The sequence below is a fragment of the Rhinolophus hipposideros genome (assembly GCF_964194185.1).
Source record: "Rhinolophus hipposideros genome assembly, chromosome: 9".
Classification (NCBI taxonomy): Eukaryota; Metazoa; Chordata; class Mammalia; order Chiroptera; family Rhinolophidae; genus Rhinolophus; species Rhinolophus hipposideros.
In genome coordinates this window covers 45,546,195-45,564,298 of record NC_138055.1, presented here as the reverse complement: position 1 = coordinate 45,564,298, position 18,104 = coordinate 45,546,195, and the positions used below count along the sequence as shown (strand labels likewise).

The following is an 18,104-nucleotide window of genomic DNA, read 5'->3' as shown; positions in this document are numbered from 1 at the left end:
TGTTAAGGATAGACTTCCACTGACAGTTGAAGCCATATATACATTAATTTAATTTAAAGCTGGTATACTGAAAATACTTTCTGTAGGTGGATGGGAACAACTGGGGAAGGATTATGTTGGTTATTAACAGAGAGATTGCATATTGGGAGGATAAAGATAAGTGTTTAATGCAGGAGCAAATACGATGGCATTGTTTATTGACCTTTTAAGTTACGGAATAGTTTGGCTTTGTTCACTTCTCTTGATAAGGATTGGCTGACCTCTCAGGTCCCTTCCTGCTCTAACCTTTAGTGAAAGAAACAAGTATTGATAGGAATGTGATATCAGACTATCTCACTGAGGTAGTGGCAGGGGAGGATGAGGCAGTAGCCTAAAATGCCCATCCTAAGAGTAAAAATAGCTTTTCTTTGAGAGTCATCTACTTTTACTGTGTCTTTATGATTCATTTAAATTTCAGTTCTATTCATTCAATTTCCCAGGCACAGTGCTGGGTGCTAAGAACCAGACTCCGAGTCTGGTTAACAAGGCTGCATCCTTCTGGGGCTTCACACTAATAAACCTGAGATTATAATATAGTGTGACATATTGTAGCTATGATGATGGGAGAAACAGGTGAGTCATCAGGTGGGATCATCTGAAGGCATCTGGGACAGCTTCCTGGAGAGAGTGAGTACCTGACGAACAGGAAATTGGCCAGGCTCACGGACAGGAGGTGAAGTATTCTACTTGGGGAAATCTGTATTCTTAATATATACTAGTAGCATATATTTTAAAATTCTTGTATTTCTAATATATTATGTATTCCATGAATAACTAGGAGGGAATAGTTGAAATCAGATGTGCTAATTATATCTTTTAGCTATGGAAAAGATTGAGTGATTGAAACTATAATGTGGATCAGTCAAATCAGATTATTCAGACTTAAAAATAATCTAACTCCTTTTAAAGTCTTACACTTCAGTTTGTTCATAATTTTGGAGAATCGGGGCTCAGTATTTTTCATTCTTCCAAAAGTTTGCTAGTTAATAGAGTATTGACAAGCACCGCTTTGCTATCTCCAGCCTTGTGACATACATCTATTCACTCTAGAAACTGGGTAAGCTTGAAAACTTCATATACTCCAATTTATACAACCTAGACGCTTTTGTAAGTTACGGCATCTTCCCTCCTCCTCTACTGCCAGGGTTAGCCTAGGGAAGCTGACCTAGTGTGAACTCCTTTTGTTTTGGCTTCTCCAACTCATTACTTTCCTAATGCTCCCAAATGTTCCCTGGAAGGAAATGATGTGGATGAATACGTAATGTACACCTTGGTGCTTGTTCTCCTAAATTTGAGATTTTAAAAGTTATACTTCTCTGCTATACTATACTCTCAACTTGTAATCTTGAATACAGAGTATATACCTGTGATCATTTTATTTTTCAGAACTTAGGATCCCTCACATTTACTCACTTTGTTCAACCATGCAGCCAAGCCAAAATGCCATACAATTGCCATAGTATTCTCACCCTCCATTTCAGCATTTACTCTTAAGTAATGCCTCATTTTGCCTGACTCGGAGAGCTTGTCTGCCCACCTCCTTACTTCAAAGAAGTAAAATTTCTTTGAAAGTCCCCTTTACTGCCACCTTAGGTCTCACATTTTGCCTGGCATCAGCGGGCACTTAGCTGGCACCGTGTTCTTCCCAGCTTTCCCATCTTGAATTCTTTATAAAATTTTATTTTGATCGAAGCTTACCTGGGGGGATTATTTCCTCCCAATTAATTTATTGTGCAATGAACATAAAATAAAATAAAAAAGAAAAATTTTGTCAACACCTATCCACAGCGTTTTCACGGTCGATGTATATATGCTTTTAGTAATCGTATCTGCACTGAGTCATCTACTTGTCAGAAAGCTCACACCTCTTCAGTCTTTTCTGTCCTTGAAACAAAACCAAACACAAAATCCCTATGGCAGCTTGCTTTCAACCCTTTATCCTTGGAGCATTCTTGTTTACTCTGTTTTTTTTTTTCATGAGCAGACTTCTTGAAAGAGTATCTACTGGCTTTATTTCCTTAAACAAACCAACAGACCAGCCTTTCACACCTCAACCCGCTATGGGCAGCGCCTGCCATGACTAAAAACCCTCGCTCTCGTTGAAGTCACCTCTGACCTCTGACTTGTTCTTGGACACTGGTTGTCACTTCCTCTTTCTTTCAGTTCTGTCAGTCTCTGGCTCTGGAGACCAGTGTCTCTTAGCTCTTTGATCTCTCTGCTCCTGGACTCCTTTCACTGTTCCTGACTTCTAAACATTGATGTTCCTCAGGACTCTGCTTTTTTCTCTCTCCGTTGAGGATAACTGATCGCTCCAATCCAGAGCTCTTTTCTTTGCTCCAGAACTGTATTTCCAGCTGCATGTTGGTCATTTTTACCTTGCCGATTCAGATGCCTCAGACACTCTTGTTAAAACCTAAATTCATGGTCTAGCTCCTCACACTTTCCCTTGTTTGTATTTTGGTTTATGACTGACTTTCCACATGTCGGTCCACAGTGACTCTTCTGACCATTTTCCTGTCATGGCACTCCTGACCGCTGCTTCCTTCCTGTTTCCTTAACTACTGTGCTCATCACGTCTTATCCAGCTAGTGTGACCTCTCTTCCCTGCCCCCTGCTCCTCCCTTCTCTGTATCCTCTGTGTTGTTATTGCACCTACCCGATCTATTGTGATTTTGAATCTTTATCTACTGCTAGACTGTCGACTTTGTAGATGGATGCCACACGATCTTCATCATATAAGCCCTATGCCTAGCAAGGTGCTTGGCAACCAGCAAGCAACTAATGATTTTCCCCAGCACTTTCAGACTAAGTTAAATGTTTGTGTCGTAAGCTTCCTTAGCAATCCTGATTTTTTTTTTCCTGTTTAAGCAATTACCATGATTCTGATGAAATCTCTTACAATTCTGTCTTTTCACAATAAGCTGTCAGTTGTGTGAGGTCAGGATTGTGGCTTTCTTGCTTATCCGTAGTGTCTAGCATGTGAAAGGTCCAGTACTCATTAAAAAGAAGTAATTATACCATTACATTATATTCTAAAAATTATACAGATTTAAGCCTGCACCACCATTGTGTAAAAGTACTGGGATCACTGTAACCTTAGTATTACTGGGGCTTATAGTTTTGCCACTTATTTGGGTCAAATGATGGCTTATTACTGATTTATATTTTGTTGATTATTTGTCGGACATGTGTTCATATGTGTTTAGCTTTTAAATCTTTTCTGTATTGATATTTTGCCTATTGGTTTTTTAGTGCTTATTTTATGAACTCTTAGAAATACATGTTCTGGTTTTGCCATTGATTACAAATATTTTCCTAGTTTGTTTCACTTTTAATTTTAGTTATCTTTTCATTATACAATTTCTTAATGTTAGTATTATTATAAATATTCTGTTTTTATATATTTTCTGTTAATATGACTTGAGCTTTTAAAATATTTAACCTTTCTCTTTATGGTGGGAATTGATTTTCAGTTCATGGAGTCTATGGTTATATGTAAATTTAATGTTACCTGTCTTCTATTGGGTGGTCACATGCTAGTTTTAAGAGATATTATTTTTACAGATTATTTAAAATTATATTTTAGTAGTTAATGCTTATATTTAATGTAGAATTTTTATATTTTCTGTGCTTTGCATAACATCCTGAAGAGTTTTTTAAATATTGCATTTTGTTTCAAAAGTGATTTAAATACAACTCTTTAAAGTAGTTTTGTCTAGGATGATGATTCAGCACAACTCTTTTTTACTAGTAAGAGGAAAAACATTTTTTTAACCTATACATTAAGGAAACGATCATTAGTGTTTCTGTAGATAGTTTTATATTTTGTTCAACTACAAGGTTTTAAAGATAAGTTCATGGCAGTTATTTTTAGTTTGGAGAAATTGTTATCAGAAATTTAATTTGTTTAGTTTGATTTTACAAGGTGTGATCAGAAAAATATGGTGAATGTTTAAATTAAAACAGGTCTGTGGAAAATAGGTTTGACTTTAAAACGTCCTTCTGGATAACATTTCTTTAAACCTACAGGGACTTTTATCTTATTCACACTATAATTAAAATACAGCACATTTTTACAGAGCCTGACAAGATTATGCCATTCAGTTGTGACCAAAATTACTTGAAGGGCTACTTTCCTGTGACTTCGTAGAAGGTTTTAGTTATCCCTTCCTCTAGTGTAGAAGCTTACTTTAGATTTCTTCCAGTTGCAATTATTTCCTGTCCTTGGGAGTCTGGGGACAGGCTGGTGGGCAGAGACATCTTAAAGAATGTTTTATCCTGTCAGTTTAGATGGAGTCTGTACTGTATATAATGCTTTTGCTAAGAAGAGACACGTAACAGAAAAGCAAATGCGCTGTAGGTGACAGTACTCCTTCCATAGAAATTGGTGGAAGGAGTGATGGTGGTGTGACTAAACCAAGTCTTGCTAAAATGCCTGGGAGGAAGAGTCCCTGGGAGTGATTTTAGAATTTTTTTTTTTCTTGAAGAATGTTTGCCTTATTTTTCTTAAGAAGGTTTATTATACTTCTTGCCTCCATATGTAGAGAATTCTATGCATGACTGTTATGGCCTACTTTTAAAATCTCTTGGCTTTTACCTTTGGGGCAGGATGTAGTTATAGCCAATTAAACAACCGGAACCCATTATAGATTCTCAAGTCTTGGTTCTTTAATGAGGGATTTTATACCATCGTGAGAAGTAGGATCTGGAGGCATTTACTGCAAAGAGAAGATAATTTAGAGCTCTGTGAAACTGCTGTGTGTCCTCACTGCCTTTTCTTTTACTTGTGTCATTGTGAATTCCACTGCTTTGAGGTGAACTGGGTTCTCATCCCCTTGTTATAGGTATAGAAAACATAGATGTCTAGTCTTCCCTCTGATAGGATTTTCATGTTCCAAACTGAGGGGCTCAAACAGAAAAGAGGGGAATGGACAGAAGGTACAGACAAGGGAGAAGGCACTGCTTCTTTCTAATTGCTGTCAGTGGAAAAGAACAGAGCTTTAAAAAAGACCCAAGCTTATGCTAACAGCAGATACATATGCCAAAAAAGTGGCATGGCAGGTGGATGGGAAAAGGATAAATTTTGTGGTAAGTAACAAACTTGTGCTTGCACAGTTGGATAACCATGTGCAGAATTTGTCATTGTACCCTACCCTACTTCAAACCATTGATAAAATTCAATTTCTGGTAGATTAATCTAAATTTTAAAGGCAAAATATATACCTAATATTATACCTTAATTTAATGATAATCCTAGTACTTTGATGAAGATTATCACCATTGCTGGAATAGTAAATATACTTCTTGCAAGGACACCATTTTATATGTATCTTCTCCATTTAATACCATTAACAAAGTGGTGTAATAATATTTAACTTTATGAATTATCTCAAAGAGGTTATTTTTTCGCTTAAAAAATACATATATTTTTAAAGAATCTCATCTATGGAATAATTGGCCCATTAGCCTGAACAGAGGGCGAGTTATCGAGGTATTGAGGAGTTTAAGGTTCAGCCTTCCAGTAGAGGAACCTGGGAAGCAAATGACTCCTATGTTTTCTAGGAGATTTGGCTAGTAATTTGGCTGAAGAGTTTTTCTGCTCCTCTGCTGAAAGCTGACAACCAGTAATTGTGTATGTGAAAGATGTACCAATGTAAGAGAAACCCATTTTCAAGCCTAAGTTACCCAATCAGACCAGAAAAGCGTCAATTTTAACTGCTCTGTTAAATATCCCTTAGCAAAAAAACCCAAGCCTGTTAATAGGAAGGAATAGATCCACAATAAAAGCAGGATTCAGACTTAATTTTCTATCCTATTAATATGAAAAATTCCAAATGTTTAATGTTAAAACATTAAGCTGTATGAATTTGATATTCAAGTATGTTTTCTACAGTCAGTTGTTTATGTTAAATGTTATTTAGTATTTTTTCTCCTTTCTGGTGTCCTGGGTGGTTGAGGAATTACCCATGAGCAAGATCAAGCTTTTCCTCAGAAAATCAGAAGTTTTGGGACCTCTCTAACACGTGGACAGATGAATACTCAGGATTCCAAAGTCCAGTGCTAAGGAACATAACTACAGTAATTTTAGCTTGTAAATTGAAGAGAAATGATTAATCACCCATCCCTGCTACTGCAAATCTCAGTAATGTTTACATAAAACTATTAATGTTAAATAATGTAATTTCTAATCTTTGTATATTTTACAGAAAGGATCTCTAAGCCAAAATTGAGTTAACGTCAAATTTGTATGTTTTTTAGTTTGGAATGTTTGTATTTTATAATACTTTAATATGTTATTAGTTTGTTTTATGTTGTTTTCCATTCTTACATTCCTTTAGCTGTCAGTTCCAAAAAGATTATTTTATGCCATAATTACAGATGAGATCTTTATTGTGTAAATACGTTATATAACCTAGGCCAATAACTTGGGTTTAGAGAATCTTTCCTTCCAAAATTACATAACAGTGTTTGACTAGTATGTTTTAGACTACCTCAGAAATTTTATGTTTCACTGATTACTTGATAAATGAATGTAGTCAGTGAGAAAAGTTACGTAAAGGAAACTTTTCTTGTAATCAGCATGGTTGAAGATTGGATATATCTTCATGAAATATTTGTAGATGAATTTGTGTCTGCGTTTGCTTTAAAATGATCCATTGTTTAGTGAAAGGGGATGTGGGCAGAGGTTTTAGATGAAATAAGAATACTTTTGAATGGATAATTGTTACAGCAGGGACATGGATACATTGGTATCTTTTGCTGTATTCTCTCTACTTTTATGTTTTTGAGATTTTTTTTAAATAAAAAAAATTTTAAAACTTGAAGTCTTAAGTCAGTAATGTTCCCTTTCTCACTTGGGGGTTTCCTTGAGAGAATTAAGCCCTAATGCCCTAACACATCTAGTGTGAGTAATGAATTAACTTTTCTCCTGTGAATCTAGAATGTTGCTAGTTATGTACCTTTCTTGGGACAGTTGAGAAAGTAGGCCTTTGTGTTTTGTAGCGGAACGTTGGCTGAGAAAGCCTGGTTGAGGATATAGAAATAGATGATTGATTCAGCATTGTGCTGTTTTGCAGTATGATGTTTCTTCGCTTTTTAAATAGAAATTTCGAACTTCGTTTTTGAACAAGGTCAAAATACCATGTTGTTAACATGTTATCTTATACTAAAACTGTTGGAAAATGTGGTCTTCTTTTCTGTTAGGTATAGTCTGAAAATACAGCCTATTGAGAGAATGCACCTAGCTGTAGTTGCCTGCGGTGAAAGACTGGAAGAAACTATCACCATGTTGAAGTCAGCTATCATTTTCAGCATCAAACCTCTTCAGTTCCATATTTTTGCTGAAGATCAACTACACGATAGTTTTAAAGGCATAGTAAGTATTTGAGAGTTAAGTCTGAGAGTTGAATATTTAATGGTGTACTATAATAGAATGTTATTTTATTCCTTCATTGAATAAAAATATTTGTCTGTAACTCTGCCCTCATAGAGTGGGGAGTATTCCCTGCTACCACTTCGATCTGAGAGCCCAGATCTAGAGTGTAAGAGAAAGGTTTGTTTTTGAACAGAAGACTAAAGTCCTTTGCCCGTTATGGAGGTTTTAATTTACTGACTATAGTTCCAGGATGTTTTGACTGAGAATTCCTTGATTTAATTTTGTTCTCATCCTTGGCTTGGGAATGCCTCAATCAAAGTGTGCATTTTTAATTCTGTTTAACTCTCTAATGACAATATGGAGGGAAGTGGCTTCTTGCTCTTAAAAGAAAGTTCTTTATTTTGGTTTTGTATTAGTTATAATCAATTTGATTCCAGTGGCAGAAAACCCCAAATAACAGTGGCTTAAATAAGATAGAAGTTCACTTCTCTCTCACATAAAAGTAGGCAGTCTGCAGTATACTTGTATGGCAGTTCCACCCCTTCAGGGACTCTGGCTTCTTCTCTCTTGTGGCTGAGCTACCTTTAATATAAGTCTTCTACCTCATGGTCCTAGATGGCTGCTCAAGCTCCAGTTATCACACCCATATTCTAGCCAACATAAGTGAGGACAACATAACTGAATAAGTTAAGTGAGGAAGAAGTGAAGAGGGCAGTCTCCTCCATCCTTGTTTGGACACTTTGCAGAAATTGCGTATGACATTCCTGCCACTATTTCATTGGTCTGACTTAGTCCTGTGACTATACTTAGCTGTTTGTGAGGATTGAAAATATACTCTTTCATTGGGACAGCCATGTAACCTCCTTAACAAAAGAAATTATTGCTATGCAAGAAGAGAACAGATAGATATGGGGGGGAAACATAAGAAAAAATCTCACTACCTTGTATTCTGAGATGGTGGTAAAGATGATGATAATGATTATTCCCACCCCTTCGACCCCATCTACACTAAATTAATCTTTCACACTGATTTGGATATATATGCTTAGTCTAACTATATAGAAAAAAATGTAGATGATTTTTTTTAAAAGTTAAATTAGTTCATTTTACACATCAGGTGAAAAATACTACTTGTGATCTCAAGCCTTTTAGTTTTCTGCCAAAATCTTTGATTTCAAGAGATAAAAGTTTTACTTATTGTTTTAAAATATTTTTATGTATATGTGTGTGTGTATATATATACACATATATATGTGTGTGTATACACATATATGTACATATATATGTACATACGTGTGTATATATGTACACATATAGGTATATATGTGTGTATATATGTACACGTATATGTGTGTATATGTGTATATATGTATATGTATATATGTGTATATATATGCATATATGTATATATATGTGTGTGTATATATGTGTGTATATATATATATTTTTTAACTTTTTTATTTATTTTAAGTGTGTTTTTTCAGTACCCATCAGCTCCAAGTCAAGTAGTTGTTTCAATCTAGTTATGGAGGGCGCAGCTCACAGTGGCCCGTGTGGGGAATTGAACCGGCAACCTTGTTAAGAGCACTGTGCTCTAACCAACTGAGCTAACTGGCTGCCCCAGTTTGCTTCATATTTTTGATATGAGCTTTGGTGATCTTGATTTCTTTGTCTGGATTGTTTTCTAAAATATTAACTGAGGAATTAATCTTATCCAAATAGTTCAGAGAATAACAACAGATTGCTACTGACTGTGCAAACCTTTGAAAATGTAGTATGAAAAAGTAAAATAAGTAAAAAATTCATTGATTTATCTTATATGTAGCCTCTTTGTTGTGTTCATATATTTCTGAGTTATTGCTTATGTAACATATTACATTTTAAACAGTTTTTTTTTGTAGTCAGCTGAGAATGTTTGGTTTTGCTTTTGATGAAAGAGTATCAAATGTTTTATGGAATATGTTTTTATTGCAAAGAGGAAGACTAAGTATTAGAATGTTAAATAAAATATGAGGAAGATTTCATTTTGAAGTCAGTACTGAAATTGATCTTTAAGCGATTTATAAATTGCACAGAGAAAACACAATGCTAGTATTTTAAACTAATTAATAGAGACATCAAAGTAGAGTGTTGGAAGTAAAGATATTCCCTTAAACTATGTTGGAAGGCATTAATGTTTTAGAAAATTACTTCAACAGTCGTAATTCACAAAGAGAACATAACATCTTCAGCCTGTTACATAAACTACTTAGTTTTCACCCTTCCCCATAGATTATGAATGCTCTGTAGGAAATTTGAATCAACAATGCTGTTGAATCAACAATGCTGTTGAAGCAACAATGATAGGTAATACTTAAACTGAATTTGAAGCAAGTCAGTGTCTTGAAACACATTCAGAATACTTAAGAGTAAATGTATTCATTATAGATATTCAGATCTGTTTTGCTTTTTGTAATGTTTTTTAGAAGTTAGCATTGGATATAAATTTATTAGAATGTTTTATCATCAAGAATATGTATATTAAAAGTACGTAGATAGACAAATATCTTCTAATCAGTTTCATATACATATTATAGTAATAAAATTAGTGCTTAATTTTTCTGAGTTTAATTTGTTTAGGGATTGAGAAAATTTATACATCGGATAAAGTTGAGGGAGATGTACAACTTGCAAGGCTCTTTCAACTTTCTGATTTTGTGATTAATATCAGTATAATTTTAATTGTGCCTCCAATCTTTGTGGTGGAGTATTTCTAGCATATTACTATAATTTTAAGATTTTGAAAGAAAACAATATAGAGAAAGAAGACTGACTTTCTTTTAACTGTGTGTATCATAAACTGTATAATAATTTTCAGCTTTTTAAAAAATAATCTGTTGGTTTATGATTTTACAGAGAAAATTGAAATAAATCTAAACTGAGTTTTTCTTTTATATTTTTCAGCTTGACAGCTGGTCATTTCTACAAACATTTAACTATTCATTATACCCAATAACTTTTCCAAGTGAGAATGCAGCAGAGTGGAAAAAGCTCTTTAAACCATGTGCTTCCCAGAGATTGTTCTTGCCTGTAAGTTTTTTACCCCAGAGATTTTTCTTTCCTTTTTTTTTTTTTTTGACTATTGCTTTTACACACATGGGTTAATGAAGAGTTATCTATAAATCCATTTAATAAACACACACACACACACACACACACACACACACACACACACACGATTCCCGATTAGGGAGAATCCCTTCCCATAGAACAAATAAAAGCTACGATAGAAACCTGTTAAAATGAAAAATGTAAGTGGTTGTATTGAAATACTGTTTCCTACATTTTAACTTATTCAGTTGCTATAAACTTTTAGTTCTAAGAAGGAACAGAGGTTGTCAGATTTTAATGGAGCCAGGTCTGTTGCCAGGAGAAAGGCATAAGAGTATCACCTTCAAGTTGCAGACTGCGTTTATAAGTTGGGAAGTGAAGCAGATTGTGTCATTAAGTCACCGTTTTTGTCTTATACTAAGCCAGTTTATCTCTTCTAACTATGGTTCCTTTTGGGGGAAGGAGGAACTGATATTTTAACACAGACACAAAATATAAAGCATGTGAACTTCAGAGGGACATGAGAACATTTATTCAGTGGGACTGTCCTTTGGTGGTGTTCTTTGGTGATATACTCTAATTATTATTGTTATTATTATTTTTAATCTAAAAATATTCAGAAGGAAGGTTACCTGTTTCATTTTGAATTGATTTCACCCACAGTTTTGAATTTCACAGTAGTTAAGTTAGGACCACTATAATGTTTTAAATAGTTATGGCAGTAGAAATACTGAATTTAAGAAGCTCTAAAGTTTCTGGGAAGTATACGTATTATGGGGAAGAAACTGCAGTTACTTGTTATTAAGTGGATTAAGGCAATTCTTAGCATACTAAGAACATAGTTTACGGAATCCAGGATGTCAGTAAGAGTGATAGTTACACAGTTGAGTCTGCCTAACCAGTATCTTTGTGTTGCTTTGCTTAAAAAATTTGGATCCCAGGATTTTTCTCACTCTCTACTTCTATTGTAAAAAGCACCCAAATAAGGGATTGAGATAGGAAAAAGTTTAAGAAGTTGCAGATACTTCATGTAGGCTTTATAAATTAAAAAAAGAAAAATTATGTTGAATCATTGCAGTATTAGTCATTTAATTAATAATTTGAGTGTCTTTTTTTTTTTTTTTTTTTGCCAAGAATCTGTACTGAAGTGCTGGGTACATAGGAATGATTGGAACAGACAGGTTACTTGTTTTCATAGAGCTTATTGAGTGATGTGGGAGACAGACATTAAACAAACACAAGATGACATTAAATCAACACAAATATGTTACTGAAGAAACAGTAAGTGATGAAACAAGTGTGAGGTTGCATCCATTTATCTTCCATTCTGCATTATTAGCACATTTAATTGTTGATGTTGTGACACAAAATTTGTGCGATCATTTAGATATAATCTGGTTAAATTCCTAAATGGAATTTGAAATACTAAAGTAAAATACTTGAAACTTATCAAATTGTCCTCAGACCTCACTGTTACTTCGGTATCTTTTTAATCAGAATTTAAGTAAATCGATACTTTATTTTTCTAAGTTATAAACTTTTCCCCCCACTGAGTTTCTCCTCCTTTAAAAATAGAGGGATGAAAAGAACTGAGGTAAGCGCTGCCAATTCCTCCTTCCCCCAAAAGGAACCATAGAAAAATGCTGATGTGGTTGTTATTTAACCTTGTGTCTGATCTTCAGTTGGCAGTGGCTCCTGGCAGTGAACTTAGAGCTTTATGCAGTGTCTTTCTTGTCTGCAACAATACAGTAATCTGTAGACATACATTGTATCAAAGTACAGAAGCAGAATGTTGATATAAAAACAATTCCCCTTATTCTCCTACTCCCTACAAAAGAGACAGACATACAAACACATACACACATAACCTTTTAATTGGGGTCTTTGAACAAGTGAAGCTTCCCTTCAGGCGCTGCAGCAACCATCAGATTTCCCCACCCCCCCAGCCTGATACTAAATCAGTTGGTGGGGGGAATGGGATGATTTCAGCCTCCTAGCTGCTCATTAAGGTAACGGCTTAACCTTAGCTGCAGGACGAGATAGCATCTTTGAAAAGGAGCAGAATGAGGCTCAAGCTCTTATTCTCATTATATTCTTAATAAAAAGGTTTAGGTTACCTAATTATTGAGTTTTACTAATATATTGGGATAGGCAGTAAATTTAAATTTGCAGGAGTCAGATTAGTCTAAAGTTTACAGGTAAGACAGAAATAAAAAAAAATTATCCTTGAAAATCCCTGGAAAAGACACATTAAAGATTGAACATTTCTCAGAAAGTAACAATATAGCCAGTCTTTCTTCCAAGACAAGTCTTGTCTTCACCCTTGCTAAGTGTGTGCACACTTTCTTCGATTTGTTGAGGGACAATAAGCACAGAAATAAGAGCATGGACTCTGGAGCTGGCTGGTGTGGGTTCCAATTTTGGCTTTCCCATTTCATAGTTGAGACCAAAATGATGTAAAGGTGCCAGTCGATGTTACAGGCCGAGAGAACAAGTTCAGATCTTCGTTTGTTTGGTTTATTTCTATATTTATCTCAAGAAATTAAGATTCGAGATATAAATTCATCTAAGTTAATGGGTTTTTTTTCCATTACGAAAAACTTTCCTCCGTAATCTTGGAGGATATTGCTTTTATTTTATTCTTCCAATTGTTAGTTTTGAGTTTATGTTCTGATTTGCTTTTATAGCTTTTCTTTCTTCTAAAGTTAATAAAAAAGATTAGCATAGTATGTCTATATGCTGTTGTAAAAAATGACAGATTTAGGAAAAATTGCTCTGCTTTAAAAAGTTCATGTAAATTAGCTTATCTCGTAGGCATTTCTTTTATAATTAAAACCTCTTTTATGTTTTTTATATTAAATGAATAGAATTATAGTTAATAATTTAAATATCTCTCTTCCTAGTTAATCCTGAAAGAAGTTGACTCACTATTGTATGTTGACACTGACATCCTTTTTTTACGACCCGTTGATGATATTTGGTCTTTACTAAAGAAATTTAATTCCACACAAATTGCTGCAATGGCACCAGAACATGAAGAGCCTCGAATAGGATGGTATAATCGCTTTGCCAGACATCCATACTATGGAAAAACTGGAATAAACTCTGGAGTTATGTTGATGAACATGACTAGAATGAGAAGGAAGTATTTCAAGGTAAGTCACTGGTACAGGTAGTTGGTTAACATTTCTCTACTTTTCTTCCAAATTGTTTGCTTTACGATTTAATTTTGCTTTTTTAAAAACTAGCTTGAACTATTTGGAATTTTTCCATTTATCTAAAATAATTGATGACATGTGTATTCTTAGTATTTTGTTTATTGGAGCATTACAGTAGGTCAAATCATATGGCATAACAATGAAGTAAAATAACAATGCACTAGGTAGCAAACATCATCTGCCTAGATGGTTATTCCAGGCAGTCGTTGCCATTTTGTAGTTGTGCAGCCACAGAATACTTGAATCTAAAGTATGATATGTCTTAGGGAACGCAGAGTCATGGTTCAGACTCTGGAGGCTGCGGGCTTGGTTCAAACTCTGGGACCTTTGAACCTCTCTGAGCTTTAGTTTTCTCGTCTGTGAAATGAGGATGACAACAGTATCTACGTCACAGGGCTTTTGGAGGATGAAATTAGAACAGCAGCTAACACATCGTAAATGTACAGAGCATGGCCCACAGTAAACACTTAAATGTTAGCTAAGAACAGTGACTTCTGAAACACCCCTATGGACTTACTGGTTATCCCTTTACTACTAGTTAGGACTAAAGTAAACATTAAGGGATATTGCATCTTTTATGTTGTGAGTATACATGTATGTTTGTATATGTATATATTTGTCAGATATTTTTCTTACGGCCTCTGGTGGACCAGAATTTACACCATTATTTATTACTCCTTTCTATGTGATTTAAATCTTTGCTTCATTTAGAGTTGTTCCCTTTCATCTTTGGTTTAGGGAGCAGTACTGCTTGTAGCCATCACATTCACATCCCAAGATTTCACCCTTAGGACAGTTGGTACCCATCACTCTTATCTTCTGTAGATCTAGTAAACAGGGTTTTTTTTTCGCTTTCTCGTTTTCTGAACCTTTCTGAGATCTTGATTTCATTTTAGTTTTGTGTCCCACAATTGAATACATTAATGAAACTAGTATATTTTGTGCTCTTGCTTAACAGTGAACATCTTTCTTCAAGTATACAATTTAATATATCTTGAGTTTCAAAATTTCATGTACTGTAAAGTTTTGCTAAATAAAACAGGTATACCATGAGTTTTCTATCTTTTTGATTGTTAGAGTATGTATAGTAAATATTATACCAGAAGATGGTGCTGTAAGATTATCTGCTAAGGAATAATGTGACTTCTCAGAAACTCTTCATTTGAAATTCACAGAATTATGAGAAATTTAGTGTTGCAAAGAACCTTAGAGATAATTTAGTGTAACATCATTATTCGATTTTTTAAAAATTTCAAAATATAATTATATAGTTCAAATCTATGATTATTTTTTGCTTATCTTTTACTTATTTAAATGTCATTCTTAAGTACTTTAACAGTTTCTCTCCTTCCCCTTTTCTGTTTGTGTGGGGCATGTTCTAAACTAGCTACAGATATAGATATGGGAGATGAAATAATTTTGAAACTTTCAGATTTTTCTTTTCTTTTGTGGATTAATGACTTAATGAAGGAAAATATGAGGGGCATTATTGTACATTAATTCAGTAAGTGTAGTTTAGCTCACACCTACTGTTTCTGTGTTCCAAGCAACCCTACTGTTGCATGTTGGGAACAGCGCAGATTTGCTTTGTTTTCAAATATTATTACATTTGTGATTGCTAAGATGTTTCTACAAAATTTATTCATTTTTTAATTCCTTTTTCATATATCTTTCTTTGTTTACCAGACTATATCTGTAGCAAACATGGCCTTTTTTTTTTTCCAACTGATTCTACGATTTCTGGCACAGATCTTAAAACTTAGGGCTCTTGTCATATAACTGAATTACTGAAAGTAGTAACTTTCCCAACTGTTTCATATAGATCAGTGAATATTGTTCTGTTGTTCTTGTCACAACAAGAACAACAGAAGACTGTAAAGCTACCCATTTATGATGATAGCCATGATTTAAATTCTTATTGCTTTGCTGTCTCCCTATACATACCACTCAGGACTGTTCAGTTCCAACCTGATGTATTATACTTCTATATATTAAAAATTAAAATAGTAAAAATCCAACTTTTGTTTTTTGTTTTTCGTAATACTTGATAGACAATTATAGAACACTGGTTAAACTTTTGCTTTGTATTTTGTGTTATTGTATGTGCAGCGCTGAATCCCTATTAGTATATTTCTTAACCGTTTTCTATTTATTAGAAAACAAACCAAAGAATATAAATAAGGTGTCTTGAGAATCTTTCCCTTGGATGTTTACTGTACCCTGTTCATGTGTTGCCAAATATTACTTTGCAGAGTAGTTTTTGTCTGTTTTCTCCATCTATTGAGGGCAGGGTGTGTCTTTTGTACAGTTTTGTATTCAGAATATTTAGCATGGTATCTGGAATAAAGTAACAACTCAATAGGTAATTAGCGGCAGAAGACAGATGAAAGTTTTAGAAACCGGCCCATTAATGAATCATTGAAAACAGTGGAAAAGAGAACACTTACTATGAGGTGGACATAATGGTTGTTACATATTTGAAAGATGTATATGGTGGAGGACTTTTATTGTGTTACATATATACTACAGCTTATGAGAGCAGAATATCCATAAACGTCTTACCAAAAGGGATAGAACTTTTCAGAGATTAGTGGAGTAACTAATCTTTGGGAATTGATGTGTTCCAGTTTCTAGCATTGTTGGAACATAATATGAATAGCCATCTGTCAATTTTATATTTATGTATAAGATAGACTGATAATGAGCCTATTTTCAAAAGCATATACAATTCTAAAAAATTAAACTAATTGATCTTAATATAATACATATGCGTTTGGTAGTAGGTTTGCTAAAATTAGTAAATTAAAACTACGTTTTTTAAAATAACAGAACTAAGTCATGCTTAAACAAAAATTTAAACAATTCTTTGTATGTGGAGTAAAAAGACAAGGCCCCTGTTTACATACCATTGTCCTCAGTTTCATTTTTTTGCCCAATGAGGTAAACTTTGCTATGTACCATCTTCAGACCCTTTAAAACATGTACTTTGAAACTCATACACGTTTACATTAGCACTTCTGTATAGGATCTTTTTATATATCTTCATCTTGCTTTTTTTACTTAGTAAATATATAATTGACTGCTTTTTATGTCATTATACATAGTTTGACACATTTTTAATGTGTGTACGATATTATGGAGAATGGATAATTTAGTTTTTATTTGTTATGTACTAGTATGAACATGTATTTATATGGTTGGAAAAAACCTCGTATATTTCAATTTGTGTTTTCCTGACTACACTGCCAGTGAGGATGAAAATCTTTTCATATAATTTTTAGCCATTTCTGTTTCCTCCTTTGTGAATGGCTGTTTGTCCATATCCTTAGACCATTTCTCTACTTGATTGTTTTTGTTTTTATTTTTCTATTTTAATTTTTTTCTTTTTCTATTTTTATAAACTTTTATATATAATGTCTATTAAGTTCATTTCTTATTCTTTTTTCATTGGTTGTCTTGCATATTCTAGATTATATTATCATCAAATAATATTGATGTTAATTGCTTTTTGTCCAGTATTTTTCTAGTAGGATTTTGTCAGTATATAAAGGTTTTTTCCCCCCGCTTTGATACCCCCCCAAGACTGCCTGGACCTTGTATATATCTTTCATTGATTTTTTTTTCATTGAATAGGTATATTTCTTTATCTATCTGTCTATTTTTTTTTAAACCTTCATTGCTTTATTTCATAGTAATTGTTCTACAAAGGAAATTATTACATTTTTACCTGTGTTAGATGCCTTCTTGGGTTATCTATCTTGTTTCTATACTGTCTTTCAGCGTAATTCTAAGCTCTACAACCTCAAGAACAAGTCATTATTTGTTTACTTATTAATTAATGGATTCAATTAGTCATTAGCCATCTAGTTTAGTAGCTAGGAGACTGGCTGTGGAATCAAACTACCCAAGTTCAAGTTCTGGATCTGCCACTTGTTAAGTGCACAGTTTAGGGCAAGTTATTTCACCTCTTTGCTTCTTAGTTTCTTCATCTTCCTCAGCTTCGAGAGGCTGCCTGCATTCCTGGCAGACGGTCCCTTCCATCTTCAAGCCAGGTATCATATCACTCTGACCTCTGTTTGTATCCTCAGATCTCCTTCTCTCCTATCTATCTTTGAACAGATTGAATCCAGTGAAGACTTGACCATGGCCTGGTACAGCTGGTCCACCTTCCTATTGAATGTGTTGCTGGTCTTTGTCCTTTGCAATTCTTATTTTCTTTCTCCGATCTTACAAACATGTAGTTTACATGCTCAGTAACGTATTTCAGAGTCATCCTTTCAATAAAGTATTTTCTTATTATTTCCTTAAGTAAAACTTGTGTCAGTCATTTTCCAGATTTTTGGAGAGAGGGATTTCTGATTATTTTATAATTACTATGTTTA

The 18,104-nt window shown here is 34.0% G+C and overlaps 1 protein-coding gene across 2 annotated transcripts in view; it reads left to right on the top strand.

Moving 5' to 3' along the window:
* Window positions 1-18,104, top strand: part of GXYLT1 (glucoside xylosyltransferase 1) — a 39,292-nt gene that overhangs the window by 8,724 nt on the left and 12,464 nt on the right. For both annotated transcript variants that reach the window (XM_081060792.1, XM_081060791.1), the window contains 3 exons: window positions 7,243-7,414; window positions 10,358-10,483; window positions 13,408-13,659. In XM_081060792.1, coding sequence (XP_080916918.1) covers window positions 7,243-7,414; window positions 10,358-10,483; window positions 13,408-13,659 — 550 coding nt within the window. The remainder of the gene's footprint in view (window positions 1-7,242; window positions 7,415-10,357; window positions 10,484-13,407; window positions 13,660-18,104) is intronic.